Source organism: Ranitomeya imitator, chromosome 3 (assembly GCF_032444005.1).
Source record: "Ranitomeya imitator isolate aRanImi1 chromosome 3, aRanImi1.pri, whole genome shotgun sequence".
NCBI classification, from domain to species: Eukaryota; Metazoa; Chordata; class Amphibia; order Anura; family Dendrobatidae; genus Ranitomeya; species Ranitomeya imitator.
The window spans coordinates 661,809,497-661,834,300 of record NC_091284.1 but is presented as its reverse complement, the minus strand read 5'-3'; the positions used below and the strand labels follow the sequence as shown (position 1 = coordinate 661,834,300).

At 48.0% G+C, this 24,804-nt stretch overlaps 1 protein-coding gene across 3 annotated transcripts in view; it reads right to left on the bottom strand.

Annotated features, from left to right (window-relative positions):
• Window positions 1-17,500, bottom strand: part of LRCH1 (leucine rich repeats and calponin homology domain containing 1) — a 322,845-nt gene extending 305,345 nt beyond the window's left edge. Inside the window, exon 1 of one of the 3 annotated variants that reach the window (XM_069758279.1) lies at window positions 17,103-17,500. In XM_069758279.1, coding sequence (XP_069614380.1) covers window positions 17,103-17,334 — 232 coding nt within the window. In that variant the 5' untranslated portion in view covers window positions 17,335-17,500. The remainder of the gene's footprint in view (window positions 1-17,102) is intronic. The other 2 variants (XM_069758280.1, XM_069758278.1) reach the window with 2 other exon arrangements.
• Between the last annotated feature and the right edge of the window lie 7,304 nt (window positions 17,501-24,804).

Genomic DNA, 24,804 nt, shown 5'->3' with positions numbered 1-24,804 from the left:
TTTTCCACAAAAAAGATTTTTTAGCCCCCAAGTTTTTATTTTCACAAGGGTAACAAGAGAAATTGGACCCCAAAAGTTGTTGTCCAATTTGTCCTGAGTATGTTGGTACCCCATATGTGGGGGTAAACCACTGTTTGGGCGCACGGCAGAGCTCGGAAGGAAGGAGCGCCGTTTTGGAATGCAGACTTTGATAGAATGGTCTGTGCGCATTATGTTGCGATTGCAGAGCCCCTGATGTACCTAAACTGTAGTAACCCCCCACAAGTGACCCCATTTTGGAAACTAGACCCCCCAAGGAACTTATCTAGATGTGTGGTGAGAACTTTGAATGCCCAAGTGCTTCACATAAGTTTAGAATGCAGAGTCGTGAAAATAAAAAAAAATTTTTTTTTCACAAAAAAGATATTGTAGCCCCCGAGTTTTTATTTTCACAAGGGTAACAAGAGAAATTGGACCCCAGAAGTTGTTGTCCAATTTATCCCGAGTACGCTGATGCCCCATATGTGGGGGTAACCCACTGTTTGGGCGCACGGCAGAGCTCAGAAGGGAGGGAGCACCATTTGACTTTTTGAGCGCAAAATTGGCTGTCGTGTTTGGAGACCCCCTGATGTACCTAAACAGTGGAAACCCCCCAATTCTAGCTCCAACCCTAACCCCAACACACCCCTAACCCTAATCCCAACCTGATCCATAATCCTAATCACTAACCCTAACCATAATCACAACCCTTACCCCAAAACAACCCTAATGTCAACCCTAACCATAACCCTAATCAAAACCCTAAATCCAACACACCCCTAATCCTAATCTCAACCCTAACCTCAAACCTAACCCTAATCCCAATACACCCCTAATCACAACCTTAACCTTAACCCTAATCCCAAACCTAACACTAATCCCAAGCGTAACCCTAATGCCAACCCTAACCCTAATACCAACCCTAATCCAAACCCTAACCCTAATCCCAGCTCTAACCCTAACTTTAGCCCCAACCCTAGCCTTAACTTTAGCCCCAACCCTAACCCTAGCCCTAAGGCTACTTTCACACTTGCGTCGTTTGGCATTCCGTCGCAATCCGTCGTTTTGGACAAGAAACGGATCCTGCAAATGTGCCCGCAGGATGCGTTTTTTGCCCATAGACTTGTATTGCCGACGGATCGTGACGGATGGCCACACGTCGTGTCCGTCGTGCACTGGATCAGTTGTGTTTTGGCGGACCGTCGGCACAAAAAAAGTTCAATGAAACGTTTTTTTGTACGTCGCATCCGCCATTTCTGACCGCGCATGCGTGGACGTAACTCCGCCCCCTCCTCCCCAGGACATAGATTGGGCAGCGGATGCGTTGAAAAACTACAGCTGCTGCCCACGTTGTGCACAATTTTCACAACGTGCGTCGGTATGTTGGGCCGACGCATTGCGACAGCCCCGTACCGACGTAAGTGTGAAAGAAGCCTAACCCTAAATTTAGCCCCAACCCTAACCCTAAATTTAGCCCCAACCCTAACCCTAAATTTAGCCCCAACCCTAGCCCTAACCCTAACCCTAGCCCTAACCCTAGCCCTAACCCTAGCCCTAACCCTAACCCTAGCCCTAACCCTACCCCTAACCCTACCCCTACCCCTACCCCTAACCCTACCCCTAACCCTACCCCTACCCCTAACCCTACCCCCAATTTTAGCCCCAACTGCTGTTCTCCTGCCGGCCGGCAGATGGAGACAGATGGCGGGCGCACTGCGCATGCGCCCGCCATTTTCTTCTGCCGGCGGCCAGGAGGAGCAGCAAGAGGATCCAGGGACACAGGTGAGTATTGTAGGGTCCCCGAATCCCCCTATTTCTCTGTCCTCTGATGTGCAATCACATCAGAGGACAGAGAATTACACTTTACTTTTTTTTTTTTTTTTTGCGGTCGCCGGTAAACAGTTAATTACCGGCGATCGCAAAACAGAGGTCGGTAAAACCGACCCCGATCATGCTCTTTGGGGTCTCGGCTACCCCCGGCAGCCGAGACCCCAAAGATTCTCGCGGGGCCGGGCGGCGGGCGCACTGCGCATGCGCCCGCTATTTTGAAGATGGCGGCGCCCACCGGGAGACACGAGGAGCATCGGGGGAGATAGGTGAGTATTGGGGGGCCACCTGGGACCCCTTTTCTCTGTCCTCCGATGTGCGATCACATCGGAGGACAGAGAAATTAAGATCGCGGTTTTTTTTTTTTGTTTTTTTTTTTGCGATCGCCGGTAAACGGTTAATTACCGGCGATCGCAAATGCGGGGTGGGTTAAAAAAACCCCGAATCATGTTCTCTGGGGTCTCGGCTACCCCCGGCAGCCGAGACCCCGGAGAAAATCGGCCTCTGGGGGGCGCTATTCACTTTTTCCACAGCGCCGTTAATTAACGGCGCTGTGGTTTAAGTACCCTTAGCGGCCGCCGTTAAAAGGCGTATCGGCGGTCGCTAAGGGGTTAAAGGGAACCTGTCACCCCCAAAATCGAAGGTGGGCTTAGCCCACCAGCATCAGGGGCTTATCTACAGCATTCCGTAATGCTGTAGATAAGCCCCCGATGTATCATGAAAGATGAGAAAAAGAGGTTAGATTATACTCACCCAGGGGCGTTCCCGCTGTGGTCCGGTCCGATGGGTTTCGCGGTCCGGTCCGGGGCCTCCCATCTTCTTACAATGACGTCATCTTCTTATCTTCACGCTGCGGCTCCGGCGCAGGCGTACTTTGTCTGCCGTGTTTAGGGCAGAGCAAAGTACTGCAGTGCGCAGGCGCTGGGCCTCTCTGACCCAATAAATAAAAACAATTCTTGAACTGCTGGTTATTGTTCATTTTACCTCCCAAAAGTCAGAATACAAAGTGATCAAAAAATGTCATATGACAGAAAATGGTAAAAAATAATAAGTAATAAAGCCGTCAACTAGTCCCAAAATAAACAAGCCCTCACAACACTCTGTCGAAATATGGAAAAATGATAGTTATCAAAATAAGGGGATGCACAATAAAAAGCGTATTTTAGTGTGTGACAGCAGCCAAATATAAAAAACTCGATATAATTCTGGTATCGTTGTAATCACACCGACCCAAATAATATAGTTGTCTAATCACTTAGGGGCTCTGTATACGGAGTCTGCAAACTATTCTAGGAAAATCTGCGCTCCAGGAGGCAAATAGCGCTCCATCCCTCCAGTCTCTCTGCATGGCTAAGCAGCAGTGATGAGCGAATATACTTGGTACTCGAGATTTTCTGAGCACGCTCGGGTGTCTTCCAAGTATTTGTAAGTACTCGGGAGATTTACGATAGTTTTCAGCGCCGCAGCTGAATGATTTACATCTATTAGCCAGCATAAGTACATGTGGGGATTCCCTAGCAACCAGGCAACCCCCACATGTACTTATGCTGGCTAACAGATGTAAAACACTCTGCTGCGGCACTGAAAACTAAATCTCTGATCACTAAAAAATACTCGGAAGACACCCGAGCGTGCTTGGGAAATCTCGAGAACCAAGTATATTAGCTCATCACTACTAAGCAGTACTGTACAGCCACATATGAGGTATTTCTACATTCAGCAGAAATTGTGGGACAAATTTTGGTGCCATTTATACCCACTTCCGAGTGTGAAAATGTAAAATCTGGGGCTAAAGCAAATTTTTGGTGGTAAAAATTTAATTACCGTATTTTTTCTTCACTGCCCAATAGTATAAAATTCTGTGACACACCTGCGTTGTCAATATGATCACTGCACCCCTAGAGTAGTTGATTGAGAGGTTTAGTTTATAAAATGAGGTCACTTATGTGGGGATTTCTGCTATTCTGGCATCTCAGTGGCTTTGCCAATTTGACACAGCATCCTCAAACCAGTCCATCAAAATCTTAACTCCAATATGGTGCTCCTTTCCTTCTGAGCTTTGCGCTGTGCCTCAAAAGTAGTTTTCGACCACATATGGGTTATCAGTGTAATCAGGAGAAATTACACAAATTTTGGCGTCCATTTTCTCCTGCTATCCTTGTGAAAATGAAAAAAATTGGGGCTAGAACAACATTTTTGTGGGAACAATATTTTTTTCTCATTTTCACAGACCGACATTGTAAAATTTTGTGAAGCATCTGTGGGTGAAAGGTGCTCACTACACATCTAGATAAACTCCTTGAGGGGTCTAGTTTGCAAAATGGGTTCATTTGTAGGGGAGTTTACATTGTTTAGGCACATCAGGGGCTTTCCAAATACAATATGACACCGGCAGACCATTCCATCAAAGTCTGCGTTCCAAACCGTCATTCCTTCCTTTCTGAGCACTGCCGTGCACCCCACATACTAGTATTTGCGTACTCAGGAGATATTGCACAACAGGTTTTGGGGGTCAATGTTCTCTTGCTACTTTTGTGAAAATAACACTGGGGCTAAAAGGACATTTTTGTGGGAAAATGTATTTTTTTATTTTCACAGCTCAACGTTATAAACTTCTGTGAAGCACCTGGTGGTTCAAAGTGCTCACAATACATCCTTGAGGGGTCTAGTTTCCAAAACAGGATCACTTGTGACAGGTTTCACTCTTTAGACACATCAGGGGCTCGCCAAATGCATCATGGCATCCGCTAATTATTCCAGGAAATTCTGCATTCAAAAAGTCAAATGGCGCTCCTTTCCTTCCGAGCCCTACTGTGCGCCCAAAAAGTACTTTTCCCCCACATATAGGGTATCGGCATGCTGATCCATTTTCACCTGTTAACTTTGTGAAAATAAAAAATTGGGGGTCTAATGTAAAATTTCTGTAAGAAAAAGTTAAGTTAATTTTTTCCTTCAAAAATCCATTAATCCGTTATGCCGCGGTGTAACGTAGTCCGTCTAACGGATACCAAAAACGTAATGTGAACCTGGCCTAACTTTCTAAAAAAAAATATGTTTAAAAAATTGTGCTGATGTAAAGTAGACATGTGAGAAATGTTATTTAGAACTATTTAGTGTGACACAACTTCTTATTTAAGGGCATAAAATTCTAAGTTTGAAAATTGCTAAATTTTTGGCCAAATTTTGGATTTTTTCACAAAGAAGCGCAAGTCATACATACGAAATGTTATCACTATCATGAAGTACAATATGTCACGACAAACAATCTCAGACTCACTGAGATCTGTTGAAGCGTTCCAGAGTTATTACCACATGGGCAGAATTGTAAAATTTGGCCTAGTCATGAAGGTGAAAACAGGCTTTGGGGTGAAGGGGTTTAACAATAGTCCTGCAGATGCTGTTTTGTAAAATTATTCTGGTTGCAGGAATACCGTAACTCTTTACTTTTGGCAGGAAAACAAAATATAAAATAAATGTTATGAAGACAAATCATTCTGATATTCTATTTTTTTTTTTTTTAAGTACGTGATTTTAGTATTTAATAATCATTTTTACAGTAGATGTAAATATAGTTCCCTTTCAATACTTATCTAGAGAAAAATGATATAACTTCACAGGAGGTTTTCCTGTTTAATTCAGGGAGCTTTCCAACTGCAGTTAAAAACAATCCTCAGCGTTTCCTTACATGCACGGAGTCTCTTTCATACAGCGAGAAGGAATCAGAATACACCCACATGGCTGTTAGAAAAGGATGCTCAGCTCTGGACTTGGAAGGAAATCAAGGCCGGCTGGAATTTCACAGCTCAACAACTATGTGGTGAGTTATGAACAGAACACACAAAAACATCCTTTGGATTATTTATCCAAGCATAAAAAGCTTTAGAACCATAACCTACATGTACTGGCAGTGCAGAAGGGTACGATGATAAAGCTGATAGCATGGCATAAGATAGGTGATGTGAAAGTCTCCTGTTATCTCATCCATTGTCTATCATAATGAGGTCTCCGCTTTGTGTACATACAGCATTAATCATGTGCCGCCCCCTAATGATGACCCCCCTCCAGGGATCTCTTAAGCCTCCATTGCCACAGGATCCGTCCTCCATAATGCGATGACACGTTTAATCTGCTTGTTTGTATCCTGATGATCTGCTCGAATATCTATATATAGAATTACCTAAGGGGTACTTCCGTCTGTTTCTAACTTCCGTCTGTCTGTAACGGAAATCCTGGGTCGCTGATTGGTCATGGCTGGCCGCGACCAATCAGCGATATCGGGCCAGGATTAAAAACCGCTTCACTTTTTACTGTTGATGTTGCCTATGCAGCATCAATAGTAAAAACATAGAATGTTAAAAATAATTTAAAAAAAAACATTATATTCTCACCTTCTGAAGTCCGCCGCAGCCTTTCTCGCTCCTCACGCTCCGGTCCCAAGAATGCATTGCGGCAATGCCCCGAGATCACGTGGCGGTCTCGCGAACGGAGCATCGCGAGGAGCATCGGTAAAGGCCTCGGCTGGATCCGGAGGCCGACGGAAGGTGAGTATATAACTATTTTTTATTTTAATTGTTTTTTTAACAGGGATATGGTGCCCACATTGCTATATACTACGTGGCCTGTGTTATATATTGCGTGGGCTGTGTTATATACTACGTGGGCTGTGCTATATACTACGTGCCTGTGCAATATACTACGTGCCTGTTATATACTGTGTGGGCTGTGCTATATACTACGTGCCTGTGCTACATACTACGTGGGCTGTGTTATATACTGCGTGGCTGTGTTATATACTGCGTGGGCTGTGTTATATACTATGTGGCTGTGCAATATACTACGTGGCTATGCTATATACTATGTGGGGTGTGTTATATACTACATGACTGTGCTATATACTACGTGGGCTGTGCTATATACTACGTGGCTGTGTTATATACTGTGTGGGCTGTGTTATATACTGCGTGGCCTGTGTTATATACTATGTGGCTGTGCATTCTAGAATACCCGATGCGTTAGAATCGGGCCACCATCTAGTTTCTCAATAATGTCCTTTGTTATGTGAGCAGAACAGGTAATTTTCCCTCTAAGTGTCGGATGGGACTTCTGTTGGGAGTTGGATGTATCGGCCTTGGGTGTATCGGCCATGGCATCCCAGGGTGCAGGAGACTAATATTGTAGGACTTGTGAAGAGAGGCCTGATGTGACGTGCCAAAATAACAGAGGAAAGTATAATAGTTCAATAAGTATTTAAAGGGGTTGTCCGTGATGAAATGAAAAGCTGACAGTCACTCAATAGTGACTGCAGACTGCCAAATCATATCAGTGTGCACTGCACACAATGTCACGATCACCCAGGAATCACGGCCCCATTGTATCCCCCATGCGGATAGTCGATCAGAGACACAGTGATGGATGATGATGTCCCAATCTTTTGTCATGTGATTGCACAGACTGATACCACCTGTCACAGTATGTCATCAATGAAGACTACAGGTTGACTCTATACATATTAGTACCATTTTTCAAGGCAAATTTAAAAAACCTCTGCATAAAAAAATAATACTAATTAGTGATTAGCGATCTTAAGAAATGAAGGCCTATGTGTATCATACGTAGAAGCTTGTGCTGAACCACAGCACAGTTAACAGAACTGATATATTACCACACTACATATGTAGTCTAAAAGCCAGACACAGATACAGGATGGCCGAGGCGCACCGCTGCTGTCTATCGCAGGCCTGGACACATCCCAGGAGACAATGAGCCAGAAGGCTGCTATTAGTGATTACATTCACACAAGGGAGATCTGTAGCAGAAGAGATCTGTAACAGAAGAGATCTGTAACAGACATTTGAAGGACTGAAAATCAGTTGCATTCTCCTGAATTGGGGTTGGTACGGCAGCATATGCATCGATTTCTGCAAACGCCATTCACACTAATGAGACAGTCACAGATATTTCTGAAACAAATCTGCTATATATATTTATACACCATTTTTGTGCGGTACGAGCTGTAGTTTTTTCATTACTTTTAAAAAAAAAATTTCATTTTTTATTTCCCTGGGAGACTTGAACCTGTGATCACTTTCTCAATACACTGCAATACTGTAATCTATGTATATAATTGCCTTATATTGTCTGTCATCCACTTCCGTCTGGACATCCTTGAATCCCACAATCCACCGCGCCGCAGCGGAAGTATGCCGACCGCCATATTGGAATACCCAAGTGATGGGTATTCCAATATGGCACCCGCTGGTGGTACCAGGCCCTTGCGCAGTACCACCAGCGGGTCATCGCTGGACCTTCCAGGTCGGCGGGGGAGCCGCAGATGTCCATCATACTCACCTTCTCCCGGCGCGTCTCTGCATGTCCCTGCTTCTCTGGCGCTGGCAGCTTCTTCCTGTGTTCAGCGGTACAATGTGACCGCTGAACATAGGAAGAAGCTGCCGGCTCCGGGAGACCATCTGTCAATGAGAAGCTGCCAGGGACCGCGCCTGGAGCAGGTGGGTATAACAGGGGAGGGGGAGCATTCCGATATTCACCTGTCCCCATTCCACCACAGCTTGCCGTTCCGTCTTCCGCGTCCTCTGGCTGTGACGTTCAGGTCAGAGGGCGCGATGACGTGTTTAGTGTACACACCGCCCTCTGCCTGAACAGTCACTGCAGAGGACGTGGAAGATGGAGCGGCGCGCGGCAGTGGAACGCAGAAAGGTGAATATCGCAAGTGCCAGGGGCCTGCTCAGGACAAGAGGTGAGTAGGTCATTTTTTTTTATCGCAGCAGCAGCATATGGGAAACATGTTTCTATGAAGCATCTTATGGGGCCATAATCAACCATTATGCAGCATTATATGGGCACATTTTCTATGCAGCATCTTATGGGGCCATAATCAACCATTATGCAGCATTATATGGGGCACATTTTCTATGCAGTATCTTATGGGGTCATAATCAACCATTATGCAGCATTATACGGGAGAATCTCTGTGCTGCAAAGCCTGCCCCCATCAGGATGCCACCACCCTCCTGATGCGATAGCATCGCGCCTCCATCTAGTATAGCAATATATGGTAATATTACCTCTCTCTTGCGAATCCCCAGCCCCAGATATAGAAACATGGCAGACATGTTCAGCAAGGCCTCCCAGCTGCCATGAAGATGCCAATAGTATTCAGGTAGTTAGGATCCGTGGATGTCGAAAAGAAGACCTTACCCAATTTCCTATCTCTTATATGCTGCTGTCACGATTGCCGCTGAGCAATTCATTCAGTCCATACATCTGCTGTACATGAACAGAAGATCTTGCAAGTATAAACCCAGGCAAAGATGGTTCCCCAGGCATCATTCACCCCAAAACTTGATTGGTTTACTGTCCTTGTATAATGTGCTCTGTGGACCTTTTCTTTACATAACAGGTCACATGTATCATCATACTCTGTACTTCATGATTATACCAATTTAAAGTGAATCTGTCGGCAGGATTTAGCTAAGTAAACTACAGACAGTGTCATGTTGCCGCTGTTATACTTATTAAAATGATACCTGGGGTGAAGAAACCCGTCTTGTGTTTCTTGTGTACTCAGTGTTAAATTGCACACTAGCAGTATTTGGTCAGTATTTTACATCAGTATTTGTAAGCCAAAACCAGGAGTGGAACAATTAGAGGAAAAGTATAATAGAAACATATGCTCCACTTCTGTATTTATCACCCTACATAGTAACATAGTAACATAGTTAGTAAGGCCGAAAAAAGACATTTGTCCATCCAGTTCAGCCTATATTCCATCATAATAAATCCCCAGATCTACGTCCTTCTACAGAACCTAATAATTGTATGATACAATATTGTTCTGCTCCAGGAAGACATCCAGGCCTCTCTTGAACCCCTCGACTGAGTTCGCCATCACCACCTCCTCAGGCAAGCAATTCCAGATTCTCACTGCCCTAACAGTAAAGAATCCTCTTCTATGTTGGTGGAAAAACCTTCTCTCCTCCAGACGCAAAGAATGCCCCCTTGTGCCCGTCACCTTCCTTGGTATAAACAGATCCTCAGCGAGATATTTGTATTGTCCCCTTATATACTTATACATGGTTATTAGATCGCCCCTCAGTCGTCTTTTTTCTAGACTAAATAATCCTAATTTCGCTAATCTATCTGGGTATTGTAGTTCTCCCATCCCCTTTATTAATTTTGTTGCCCTCCTTTGTACTCTCTCTAGTTCCATTATATCCTTCCTGGTTTTGGCTACAAATACTGATGTAAAATACTGACCAAATACTGCTAGTGTGACGGCAGCCTTAGAAGTTGTCAGTTAATGACATGCCCGTGTTTTAGGCGGGACTGTAGGCAAAGTCTTATCTTCCTGCTTTAAGCCAGAGAAATCAAGGAAAGACCTGACCACAGGCCGCCCCGAAGCACAATCAGTTTGTCTCTCCCTCTGTCTCTATGATGAAGAACATGTTTGTGCTTCAGGGCGGCCTGTGGTCAGGTTTTTCTTTGATTTCTCTGACTTAAGGTACCGTTACACCAAACGACTTACCAACGATCACGACCAGCGATACGACCTGGCCGTGATCGTTGGTAAGTCGTTGTGTGGTCGCTGGGGAGCTGTCACACAGACAGCTCTCTCCAGCGACCAACGATCAGGGGAACGACTTCGGCATCATTGAAACTGTCTCCAACGATGCCGAAGTCCCCGGGTAACCAGGGTAAACATCGGGTTACTAAGTGCAGGGCCGCGCTTAGTAACCCGATATTTACCCTGGTTACCATTGTAATAGTTAAAAAAAAAAAAAAAACACTACATACTCACATTCCGATATCTGTCACGTCCCCCGGCGTCAGCTTCCCGCACTGACTGTGCCAGTGCAGGCTGTAAAGCAGAGCACAGCGGTGACATCACCGCTGTGCTCTGCTTTACGGCCGGCCGGCGCTGACAGTCAGTGCAGGGAAGCTGACGCTGGGGGACGTGACAGACATCGGAATGTGAGTATGTACGTTTTTTTTTTTTCACTTTTACAATGGTAACCATGGTAAATATCGGGTTACTAAGTGCGGCCCTGCGCTTAGTAACCCGATGTTTACCCTGGTTACCAGTGAACACATCGCTGGATCGGCGTCACACACGCTGATCCAGCGATGACAGCGGATGATCAGCGACCAAAAAAAGGTCCTGATCATTCCCCAACGACCAACGATCTCCCAGCAGGGGCCTGATCGTTGGTAGCTGTCACACATAACGATTTCGTTAACGATATCGTTGCTACGTCACAAAAAGCGTGACGTTGCAACGATATCGTTAACGAAATCGTTATGTGTGAAAGTACCTTTAGAGCAAGAAAATAAGACTCTGCCTACAGTCCTGCCCTGGAGCACGGGCATTGCATTAACTGAAAACATCTAACACTGATTACACAAGAACCACAAGACGTATTTCTTCACCCCAGGTATCATTTTAATCAGTGTAACAGAGGCAAAATGACACTGTCTGTAGTTTATTTAGCAAAATCCTGCTGACAGGTTCGTTTTAAACAGGTATAATCATGAAAACTTCTGACACTGCGCCAACTTAACAATGCCTGTAGTTTACTTAGCAAAATGCTGCTGACAGGTTCTCTTTAAATGTGTTTCTACATACTGGCACTATCTGATAAGGAGGACACTAATGCTAAATTCAATATTTAATCACAATTTATTTAGATATGGATTCTACACCTAAGTCCTCACCAAATTCTCTGATATTCTGTATCCAGTCCAAGTGAATGAAATATTTCACACCCAATTCACATGCAGCATAGAAATCTGATCAGAATAATTCCTTGCTTGGCTTGCGAAACAAAAAATCTGCAGATTAGCTACACTGAATGACATGGGGGTTATTTTCATGCGAATCGACTGGCGTATCTGGATTCTGTTAGCAATAAATGTCATAGGAAAATTCTGAATATGTAAGCATAACGTAGGGGTGATCCTGAATGATTTTGCTTTGTGGACAAAGTAAAAAATCACGAATAGTAAAGAGTCAAAAATACTTAGTAAAGATGGGAGTGAAAAGTTTTAAGCGCAATTTGCTCACAATATAAAATATTGCATCCCTGTTATGCCCACATTTCCATCCTTGGTCTACTCATGTGAGCCTTATATAAGCACAATTACATACAGTATCATGGACACTTGGCCAGATCTCATTAACGACGCCGTTAAAATTCCTAAAATAGAATGAATGAGAAGAGCCACATTCTGCAGGCTGGGCAATTCTGGGGCAACGTGTAACATAACTCACAGACCAGCAGCTGACCTGCAGACCACAGAGAGGCAAGATATCAACATTATTTCCCCCTGTCTTCTAAAAATACCAGCATGGGAAGAAGGATCGGCGGAATACATTACTTTACTACTTACAGCTTTTGTTTAATTTGGTTCTTGCTCAAATACAATAAAAGTAACACAATAAGGATGTGGTGTATGCAGCAAAAGCACAAAAAGTCCTAAAGACTGCTTCAGATCATCATTAATTGTCTCTGCTGTTGATCGTAGTTTCATTAAAAGAGAATAAACCAAATATTGATTGATCATAGACATCTAGGCATATGATATAAAGTACTAATGAAAACAGATGCAGAACAAGACTGATCCAGGGAGCAAAAAATAAAATAAATGGAAAAGTCTTCTTCTTTAATAACTGTATGGACGAGGCCAGGTCCTACTTACTAACATGTAAGACGCCCACAGGGCTGGTTATACTGTGCTTTTTCCATCAGGAACCAGACACTGACTGCATTTGTGCTGCCATGTATGTTTTGTTCTGAACTACTCCAGCGTGTCAGAGAACATATATATTGAAAAGCCAATGGGAACTATGGGGCCGATTCATTAAGACTGGCGTTGCGAATGCCAGTTCTAGTGAAGGGCTAGTTGGAGTACGAAGCGTCAACTTAAGAGACGCAAGCTACATAGTGACTCTTCTTAGTGGCATCCAGGGACTGGAGTATAACTTCTGACATACAAAACTCCGGCCCTTGTGCTGAATTTGACGGGTAGGTGTAGCCATGCTCTGTTCCTCTCTGTCTGCTCCGCAGCTTCACCCATTTTGACTGGGCTGCTCCAAAATGGCGTGAACACGCCCAAAGTTGCAAAACTTTTGGCTAACTCTCCAAAGAGCATTTTTAAGGAAATTTTCTGCTGAAAACACTTTGATGAATTGCCACCTATATGTCTCAGATGACTAGACCGAGGACAGCCCCTGGTGTCTTCTCCCCACCCCTCACACAATGACTGACAAGTTACTCCATATTCGACATAGGCGAATATGTTCGGAATTGTTAGCCGAATCTGAATTTGCCATATCGGTACCCTATCCGTGCTGAATTTAAGTTTGATGATCGATTCTGAACATATTCTGTCATTTCTACTCCCAGTGACTCCAATGACATTTGGCTGTGTATTGCAAATACAATATTCGCCGTCAATCGTAACCGAATTTTGAAAAATTCGCTAAACTCTACGCCCTATACATACAGAGGGACACCTGTCAGTCTAGCCATGGACCTGCCTCTTGGACTAGTCACCTGAGACACATAGCTCCCATCAGCTTCTCAAAGTAGGTTTTCTCTAAAACAATCCAGCAGTTCAGAGTGAAACATCCACGGCTGCAACAATGTAACCAGTGTCGGATTCATGCTGCCAGCGGTTTAGGCGGCATGAATTTCATGAGAGGTTCCCTTTAAATAGGACTTGTCACTGATTGACATTCAGCAACGTCTTCCAATATCATAGAGATACTATGACAGTCGCATTGATCTGCGCACATCATTCTTGCAACACTGTAAATCGTGTGAATGAGTGTTGGCCATACATTTTCTGAGATGCATACCGCAGATCCTTTTTCACTGCAAGGTGTATTGAACATACTGGTTGTGTATGGCTGATATGAGACACGTTGAGCAGGCAGTTTAGCATTTTTGGTATTAAACACATTGAACATACTGGTCGTTTATTTTCGTCATGAGACACAAATAATATACTGATTTTGTATTCTATGTCCACTGTTCACTGCGAGGGAGCCGGGTGAGTATTTTAGTAAAAGCGGCCGGGCGCACAGGGGGTGGGAGGGGGGTGGGGACAGGGATCTTTATTTTAAACACGAAAAAAAAAATAAAGGATTTTTCATATCTTCTCTCTAGCGAACGCTGCTGGAGAGAAGATATGAATGGCGGCTTCAGCACCACGCTGGGGGGACAGCGCTTACTGTAGCACTGTCTCCTGCACGGCACACGGACTGCACACGGACAGCATCTGTGTGCGGTACGTGTTTTACACGGACCCATTGACTTTAATGGGCCGTGTAATCCGTGCGCTCCCACGAACACTGACATGTCTCCGTGTTTTGCACATGGACACAGTCCGTGAAAAAACGCTGACATGTGCAGAGACACATTGATTTCAATGTGTCTACGTGAGTCAGTGTCTCCAGTACGTGAGGAAACTGTCACCTCACGTACCGGAGCCACTGACGTGTGAAACCGGCCTAACAGGGACTTGGAGTGTGTGCAGATTGGTTAGGGGTCTAGATCATTAGACCTCCACATATTGCGCACGCAGCCCAAATGTGAATTCCATAGAAAGCGTTGGCTGCCTATGTCTACTATTAAATGTGGATTCAAGTCTGTATGTGCAGCAAACAGGAGAGCTGCGTGCTCCTGTCTGCTGGAGTGTGCACTTCTCGGGGGTCTAATATGTGTGGTTAAGGGGGCTCTCAGGATCCGGACAATTCAAGGTAATTGCTAAATATGAAAAAACAAAACAAGAAGAAAGTTTAGTTTCTCTTTAAACTTTTCTGGCTTCAAAGTGGCACAGAAGCAAACACTGACATGTGATCCACTTGCTATTAAACACCAGTATGCAGGACTCAATGATAGCTGGGGGGCTCAATTGACAACTGCAATTTATCAATGTATTCAATGTATCTCATCATCCAATGAATGAAAAGTGGAGTACCAGAAGAAGGCATGATTCGCCGATCTTCATTTGAAAACGATCCTGTGGACAAGATTAAAAAATCTATCTAAAATATGGTGGCGCAAAGTATCAAGCTCAATAACCCTGCAGCGACACCAACAAACATCCACCTACTGTTTGTAAAAAGAAAAATGTATATCAACTTGGTATAAATCAAAATATGTACCGGTACGCGCTGGGTAATAGCAAAGAGTCCACTGATAGGATGTGAGAGAATTAAATAGGACACGGAACTAAATATACAATAAAATATCCTAAAGTAGCTGAAAAACACCAAAAATATATATAATTCCCTGCGGTAGAAAAAAAAAAAAAAAAGTCTATGAAAGTGGAACGGTGTTCCTACCTTGAATAGGAGTAGTCCCGGCTTAAGAGGCGGTAATAGTGCCGTAAATGTGCTGAATATATCCGGGCAATGGAACGTTACCAAAAACAGGTGGCTGCCCCGGCCGGTAGCAGCCACCTAAAACTGACCTCCGAAGTAGAGCGCGAATAGTTCCGTGTCCTATTTAATTCTCTCACATCCTATCAGTGGACTCTTTGCTATTACCCAGCGCGTACCGGTACATAGTTTGATATATACCAAGTTGATATACAAGATTAAAAAATCCTATTTCCAATTAGTTAATCACTGTTTGTACAACAATATTGAAAAATATCTCCCCCATTTCATTCATTTTCAGCTCTCCAAGAGCACGTTCAGGTCACAGCTGGATTCTGCAGACGACATTATGTGCCATTCACATTTCTGCATTGTAGCCCGCACTGGCACAGGGTGGGTTATATACGGTAACTTTACACATAAAGCAATCACTATATCCAGGGATACACCCAGACGTGACGTGTGCATTATGCTGCCATCATTGCCGCCGGTGTGAGGCAGACTGCAGAGATCTGTCACTAAACTGGTTCCTGGCACAATCACTGGCATGGGACGTGACTATTAATTCTGCATACAATATATCCTATGGAGAAACCTGTTTGCATTACAAGCACATTACAAAACTAGTGGGCACATTAGCTAGAATGTAATAGACCTATATGCTAGTGAGAATGTGTGGGGCGTTGTTCTTCACCGGTCACGACCAACCTGCTTTTGCGAGGCAATGATTGCAGACACTGGGAAAGCTGTGTCCAGGGATGACATTCTGATATCCGACCATGTAAAGTCCCCATAGCTTTACAGCATCTCTCCACTGCAGCAAAGGCTTCATTCACACAGGATTAGGGCCAAAATCATAATCAAATCCACTGACATTTCACATTGGCAGCTTGTAAAGGTAAAATCTCTGCCCCATTCACAAGCTCCAGAAAACCTGACATTAAAGAGCATGCTTAGAACCCATGGATTGGCGCTATTGAATGGGGCGAAACCTCCTCCGCATCCTCAGGCGTTCACAGGGCACACGTGTAGCAGAAATGGAGCAGAGAGTCATCTTCAGCTTTCTGGAGCAGATCCTCTAGTAAAGTCACATCAACCTTGCCATAGGAACATCCTCAACAGGTAAGCATACCCTTAAAGGGGTTGTCTCATCTTCTGCTCAGGAGAGTACTCCGCCAAAGCCGCCCCGGCTTCCTGCATGCGGGAGGTTGGTTGATGACAGTTTTGGACCAACTACATAGTGGAGCCAGTGGCCTGAAGTGTGCTCTCTCCAACGCTGCAAACAGAAGACACTTTACAGCATCGGAGAGCTTCAGAGCAGCGCTTACAAGCTCAATAGAAAAGACCTTGAAAGCGCGGTATGGCTACTGCTGCTAGACTGCAGTGGTCGGTAACCTAGGCAATGAGCAGCAAATAAAATTAAAAATCCCTCTGTTCTTGAGAATAACGATGATATTTAATAACAAGTAAGTTGCAAAATTCCTTTTTTTTTCAAGCACTTTGCAAATTTTTCCCCATTAAAGATGATGAGACAACCCCTTTAATTGGAATCCAGTGTAGGGATGGCGCATATGCCACACACAGGTCCTAGGGCAGTAGTTGCCCTGGCCATACTCTATACGCCCTACTGGCATCGGAGGCATCAGTGGCCATATATGACTGGGGGCATGCCTGGCACACTGTATGGCTCAGAGGGCAGCAGATAAGTGGCCTGGACATCTTGGATGCCATCACCTCGGACCCATAGAGCTGGGATGCCCCTTTACCCGGAGGAAGGCTGTGACACCATGGTCTGCAGGCTGGCACATCAGCACTTGCCATCCTCCCCTCCCGCCAGGGGTTAATGCCTCCTCACCTGCCTGCACGGTGTCGGACAGATCATGGCTCCCCGAAGTCCTGGGGAATTCCTTCAGCTTCCTGGCACTGAGGCTCAGGATGCCGGAGTTCGCCGCCTCCTCCAGGGCTCTCTCCAGCCCCCGATTGAAGGGCAGGTTCAGGCTGAAGTTGGGGACTCCGGTGACAGCGCTGTGCTGCTGCGGGGACTGGAGGCTGGAGAACGGCTGACACTCGCTTCCCAGCGTCGCCATCTTCCCTCCCGCTCCCGAGCGCTGTCTGGGCTGTAGCTCCGTACAGTATGGAGCAGTCAGGCAGCCGCCGCCGCAGCAGCAGCACCGAGAGCTTTCCTGTAGGTTTCCTGCCTTCTGGAGTGTGGAGGCAAAGGGCGCATGTCCTCCCCCTGCTGTATATCCTGCCTGCACCGAGGTACCAGCAATTCCGCCTCACAAGCTGCTTCCTGCCACACACAAAACTTCTCCACATGTGACAACTCCTCAGCAGAGGGAGAGCCCTGCACCCCAAGGAGAGCCCTGCATACACCCCAAGGAGAGCCCTGCATACACCCCAAGGAGAGCCCTACATACACCCCAAGGAGAGCCCTACATACACCCCAAGGAGAGCCCTACATACACCCCAAGGAGAGCCCTGCATACACCCCAAGGAGAGCCCTGCATACACCCCAGGGAGAGCCCTGCATACACCCCAGGGAGAGCCCTGCATACACCCCAAGGAGAGCCCTACATACACCCCAAGGAGAGCCCTGCATACACCCCAAGGAGAGCCCTACATACACCCCAAGGAGAGCCCTGCATACACCCCAAGGAGAGCCCTGCATACACCCCAAGGAGAGCCCTGCATACACCCCAAGGAGAGCCCTGCATACACCCCAAGGAGAGCCCTGCATACACCCCAAGGAGAGCCCTGCATACACCCCAAGGAGAGCCCTGCATACACCCCAAGGAGAGCCCTACATACACCCCAAGGAGAGCCCTGCATACACCCCAAGGAGAGCCCTGCATACACCCCAGGGAGAGCCCTGCATACACCCCAAGGAGAGCCCTACATACACCCCAAGGAGAGCCCTGCATACACCCCAAGGAGAGCCCTGCATACACCCCAAGGAGAGCCCTGCATACACCCCAAGGAGAGCCCTGCACCCCAGGGAGAGCCCTGCATACACCCCAAGGAGAGCCCTGCACCCCAGGGAGAGCCCTGCACCCCAGGGAGAGCCCTGCATACACCCCAAGGAGAGCCCTGCACCCCAGGGAGAGCCCTGCATACACCCCAAGGAGAGCCCTGCACCCCAGGGAGAGCCCTGCACCCCAGGGAGAGCCCTGCATACACCCCAAGGAGAGCCCTGCACCCCAGGGAGAGCCCTGCATACACCCCAAGGAGAGCCCTGCACCCCAGGGAGAGCCCTGCATACACCCCAAGGAGAGCCCTGCACCCCAGGGAGAGCCCTGCATACACCCCAAGGAGAGCCCTGCATACACCCCAGGGAGAGGCCTGCATACACCCCAAGGAGAGGCCTGCATACACCCCAAGGAGAGGCCTGCATACACCCCAAGGAGAGGCCTGCATACACCCCAAGGAGAGGCCTGCATACACCCCGGGGGAGCCCTGCATACACCCCAAGGAGAGGCCTGCATACACCCCAAGTAGAGCCCTGCATACACCCCAGGGAGAGCCCTGCATACACCCCAAGGAGAGGCCTGCATACACCCCGGGGGAGCCCTGCATACACCCCAAGGAGAGCCCGGCATACACCCCAGGGAGAGCCCTGCATACACCCCAAGGAGAGCCCTGCATACACCCCATGTAGAGCCCTGCATACACCCCATGTAGAGCCCTGCATACACCCCAGGGAGAGCCCTGCATACACCCCAGGGAGAGCCCTGCATACACCCCAGGGAGAGCCCTGCATACACCCCAGGGAGAGCCCTGCACCCCAGGGAGAGCCCTGCATACACCCCAAGGAGAGCCCTGCACCCCAGGGAGAGCCCTGCACCCCAGGGAGAGCCCTGCATACACCCCAAGGAGAGCCCTACATACACCCCAAGGAGAGCCCTACATACACCCCAAGGAGAGCCCTACATACACCCCAAGGAGAGCCCTGCATACACCCCAGGGAGAGCCCTGCATACACCCCAGGGAGAGCCCTGCATACACCCCAAGGAGAGCCCTACATACACCCCAAGGAGAGCCCTGCATACACCCCAAGGAGAGCCCTACATACACCCCAAGGAGAGCCCTGCATACACCCCAAGGAGAGCCCTGCATACACCCCAAGGAGAGCCCTGCATACACCCCAAGGAGAGCCCTACATACACCCCAAGGAGAGCCCTGCATACACCCCAAGGAGAGCCCTGCATACACCCCAAGGAGAGCCCTGCATACACCCCAGGGAGAGCCCTGCATACACCCCAAGGAGAGCCCTACATACACCCCAAGGAGAGCCCTGCATACACCCCAAGGAGAGCCCTGCATACACCCCAAGGAGAGCCCTGCATACACCCCAAGGAGAGCCCTGCATACACCCCAAGGAGAGCCCTGCACCCCAGGGAGAGCCCTGCATACACCCCAAGGAGAGCCCTGCACCCCAGGGAGAGCCCTGCACCCCAGGGAGAGCCCTGCATACACCCCAAGGAGAGCCCTGCACCCCAGGGAGAGCCCTGCATACACCCCAAGGAGAGCCCTGCACCCCAGGGAGAGCCCTGCATACACCCCAAGGAGAGCCCTGCACCCCAGGGAGAGCCCTGCATACACCCCAAGGAGAGCCCTGCATACACCCCAAGGGAGAGCCCTGCATACACCCCAGGGAGAGGCCTGCATACACCCCAAGGAGAGGCCTGCATACACCCCAAGGAGAGGCCTGCATACACCCCAAGGAGAGGCCTGCATACACCCCAAGGAGAGGCCTGCATACACCCCGGGGGAGCCCTGCATACACCCCAAGGAGAGGCCTGCATACACCCCAAGGAGAGCCCTGCATACACCCCAGGGAGAGCCCTGCATACACCCCAAGGAGAGGCCTGCATACACCCCGGGGGAGCCCTGCATACACCCCAAGGAGAGCCCGGCATACACCCCAGGGAGAGCCCTGCATACACCCCAAGGAGAGCCCTGCATACACCCCATGTAGAGCCCTGCATACACCCCATGTAGAGCCCTGCATACACCCCAGGGAGAGCCCTGCATTCACCCCAGGGAGAGCCCTGCATACACCCCAGGGAGAGCCCTGCATACACCCCAGGGAGAGGCCTGCATACACCCCAAGGAGAGCCCTGCATACACCCCAGGGAGAGGCCTGCATTACACCCCAGGGAGAGCCCTGCATACACCCCAAGGAGAGCCCTGCATACACCCCAAGGAGAGCCCTGCACCCCAGGGAGAGCCCTGCATACACCCCAAGGAGAGCCCTGCACCCCAGGGAGAGCCCTGCATACACCCCAGGGAGAGCCCTGCATACACCCCAAGGAGAGCCCTGCATACACCCCAAGGAGAGCCCTGCATACACCCCAGGGAGAGCCCTGCATACACCCCAAGAAGAGCCCTGCATACACCCCAGGGAGAGCCCTGCACCCCAGGGAGAGCCCTGCATACACCCCAGGGAGAGCCCTGCATACACCCCATGGAAAGCCCTGCATATGTAAGGAGGAAGACCGGCCTGCGGTACCTGTGCAATGTCGGGTCCGGAACTGTTGAGGCTGCGTCCAGTGTTGCCGGGGAAAAGAATGGGGAACCAGACAGGACCCATGACCTGGTGAGAGGGGGCACGGTGAGACCGGGGGAGAGCAGTAAGCGCAGGAAAGGAGAGAAGTTTCCCGCCGGCAGATGAAAGAGAGGGAAGAGTCCCGTGCGCTGCAGAGTGAGACGAGGCACGGAGCTGAGACTCGGCAGAGGTTACCTGAGAGTCTCCGAGAGTCAGTGACTGTGCAGAGAGACGGGCGCTCAGCAGAGCAGTGTGCGGTGGAAGCGAGTGCCAGGTGTGTTCTCCCTCACCGACGGGCGTGCAACAGAGCATGCATCGGATAGAGACTTCTACCGCACGCCCTACTCCAACTTTACAGATTAATGGACTAGGTGACCGCTCATTCCCGCCAGAAGCTAGATGCAAAGTACTATATCTGGGCAATAAAAATGAAAAAAGCATATACAGAATGGGAGGAATAGGGCTAAGCAACAGCACATGTGAAAAAGACTTGGGTATACTAATAGATCATAAACTGAACATGAGTCAACAGTGTGATGCAGCAGGAAAAAGGCAAATGCAATTCTGGGATGTATTAACAGAAGCATACAGTCTAGATCATGTGAAATCATTATTGCCCTCTACTCCTCTTTGGTCAGACCTCATCTGGAATACTGTGTCCAGTTTTGGGCACCACATTTTAAAAAAGACGTTAACAAACTCGAGCAAGTTCAGAGAAGAGCGGACAGAATGGTGACCAGTCTGCAAATCATGTCCTATGAGGAACGTTTACAGGATTTGGGAATATTTAGCTTGCAAAAAAAGAAGACTGAGAGGAGACTTAATAGCTGTCTACAAATATCTCAAGGGCTGTCACATTGTAGAAAGATCATCTTTATTCTTAAGCAAAACAACGCACACACTGACGGCTGGTACACAATTGTATATTCATACTAACATAGTTGTATAATAATGCCAGCCGCTATATGGAATATGTGTAGGACACACTAATGCTATATAAGCAAAACCACTAAGAAAATAGTGTACGAGTCCAAAATACATATAAAAGTATATATTTATTTGAACAAACACTAAAACATGGACAAAGACTGCAAGGTAGGAGACATGAACAAAACCTCATGAAACCTGGGAAATGGACAATGATCCCCCGATGACAATAACAAACACCCCACAAAAATTTGTGGGATGTTAGGGTAGGCACACATTAATGATAACACACTGTCAAAGGGCATACAAAAACAATAATGTGATATTACACAATAATAAAGGTAAATGCCCATAGGCAGGTGCAAGTGCAGATGATAAAAGTGTACATACCACAATAAGAAAGGGGAACACGCCAGCTCCAGTCCACCCCAACGCGCGTTTCGGAAAAGTCCTTCCTCAGGGAACGTGCCAGGTATAGAGGCCGGTGGAATATATAGTGGCCAAGCCACAGGGACTCACCAATGAGCGGACACATCACCACAAACCGGCCGCACCTGTCTACGCCAGCCACACACGGGCCCGTGTGTGTCAGCGCATTATCACGGACCGGAAGTGGAATGACGCGTAGTATACCGGCGGCCATTTTTTGTGAAGGGCAAATGAAATCACCACAGAAACAAGTAAGGGATACATGGGAACATAGCGCAAACTGTGCGTTCCTATTACGAAACCTTATGGCGACTGCACTCCATCTGACCTTGCGCAACTGGTTGAGACTCTGAATAGCAATGACTATAACATCCATCTTACATTTACATCTAATGCTACATCTTGGACTTTCTTGATGTTTCCATCAGGAGAGACCCGTCTGGGATGTTACAGACGGATATCTTTAGGAAGGAAACGGTGGGGTGGGCTGGAGCTGGCGTGTTCCCCTTTCTTATTGTGGTATTGTAACGCTCGCGCCGAGACTGGTTGGCGTGGGCGCCTGGGGGTGTGGCCCCACTGGACCACAGACCGAACTTCCTTGGAAGGGGCGTAACTAAGCAGCTTCCTAGGTGTTCGCTGGAGCCTCTGATGGTGAGGTCAGACTTGTGCAATAGGAAGCTACCAGGTACCACTCCAGGGTGGAGTCAGACTGTGGATGCTGATCCCACCGGGGACAAGACACGGGCAGGCAGGCACGGCTGTGACACTGGCTGACAGACGGGTATGGCAGAGGCCCAGACGGGCGGACTGGCTTGATGGAGATACAGGCAGGCAGACGGGCGCGGCTGGCACTGGCAGACAGGACTGGTACTCTGGTAGGAACTGGTATTCAGATGGATGTGTGGAAACAGATAAGAACCTGTTCAGACTGGAGAATATAAAGGAACAGGTAGAGACCAGTATGGAAAGTTGCAGAATAAAGATAGAGCAAGAGTGGAAGCAAAGCTGAATCACAGGAGACGGAGTAAGAGTAGGAGGTGGAGCTAAGAGAAGGAGAAGGCAGAGCTATGAGCAGAGAAGGAGAAGGCAGAGCCAAGAACGGAGCCGCAGGGGGCGGAGCCAAGAGCAGAGACGCTGGAGGCGGAGCCAAGAGCAGAGACGCTGGAGGCGGAGCCAAGAGCAGAGACGCTGGAGGCGGAGCCAAGAGCAGAGACGCTGGAGGCAGAGCCAAGAGCAGAGACGCTGGAGGCAGAGCCAAGAGCGGAGTGGCTGGAGGCGGAGCCAAGAGCGGAGTTGCTGGAGGCGGAGCCAAGAGCCAGAACCGCAGGAGGTAATGACAAGAGCTAAAGACGTAGAACCGCAAGGAGTGGAGCCAAGTAGAACCGCAAGGAGCGGAGCCGCAGAGTGAGAGCTAAGCAGAGCCACAGAGCAAAGCCACAGAGTGCGGAGCAAGGTCTGAGTGCAGAGCTGAGAGCAAAGCCACAGAGTGTAAAGCAAGGTCAGAGTGCAGAGCAAAGTTACAGTGAGCAGAGTCAGGAGAAAAGCAGAGACACAGATCCACAGGTTGTGGTAGAGCTGAGCAGAGAGAAGCAGAGCCACAGACAGGGGAAACAGAGCAGAAAGATAAGGCGGAGGTACACACAGCAGAGTGGGAAATGACTAAAGACAAAGGAGGAACAGGGACGGACATAGACCAGAGTTCACGGACACGGATTCACAAACAGAACACAGATGAAGGCCTGCAGTATTGCAGCCCTCTGAGACAGCAAACAGACACGACCTGGCAGCTCAGTAACAAATGCTAATTGAGGGGAATAGTTTGCTCAGGCATCCTCCAATGGGTGAGGATGCCTTAAGTATCAGAGGCCTCAAGGCTATTGGCCAGGAACACCCAAGGGAGGTGCACACAGTCTCAATAAGAATCCGGAGTGGCTGGCGCCGGCCCCCTATGCACACAGCCAGGAAGTGTACACAGAGCAAGCCGCCATGAAGCACATGGCATGGAGCCGGCAGCAGACAGATCTCACAGCATGGCACTGGGTGAGTGAGTTGATGTAACAGGTAGGTGGGGAATGGAAGGCCATGCAGTGATGCCGGCAGGGTTGTTACATACAGTACAGACCAAAAGCTTGGACACACCTTCTCATTTCAAGCTTTTTCTGTATTTTCATGACTATAAAAATTGTACATTCACACTGAAGGCGTCAAAGCTATGAATTAACACATGTGGAATTATATACTTAACAAAAAAGTGTGAAACAACTGAAATTATGTCTTATATTCTAGGTTCTTTAAAGTAGCCACCTTTTGCTTTGATGACTGCTTTGCACACTCTTGGCATTCTCTTGATAAGCTTCAAGAGGTAGACACTGGAAATGGTTTTCACTTCATAAGTCTGCCCTATCAGGTTTAATAAGTGGGATTTCTTGCCTTATAAATGGTGTTGGGACCATCAGTTGTGTTGTGCAGAAGTCTGGTGGATACACAGCTGATAGTCCTACTGAATAGACTGTTAGAATTTGTATTATGGCAAGAAAAAAGCAGCTAAGAAAAACGAGTGGTCATCATTACTTTAAGAAATGAAGGTCAGTCAGTCCAAAAAATTGGGAAAACTTTGAAAGTGTCCCCAAGTGCAGTGGCAAAAACCATCAAG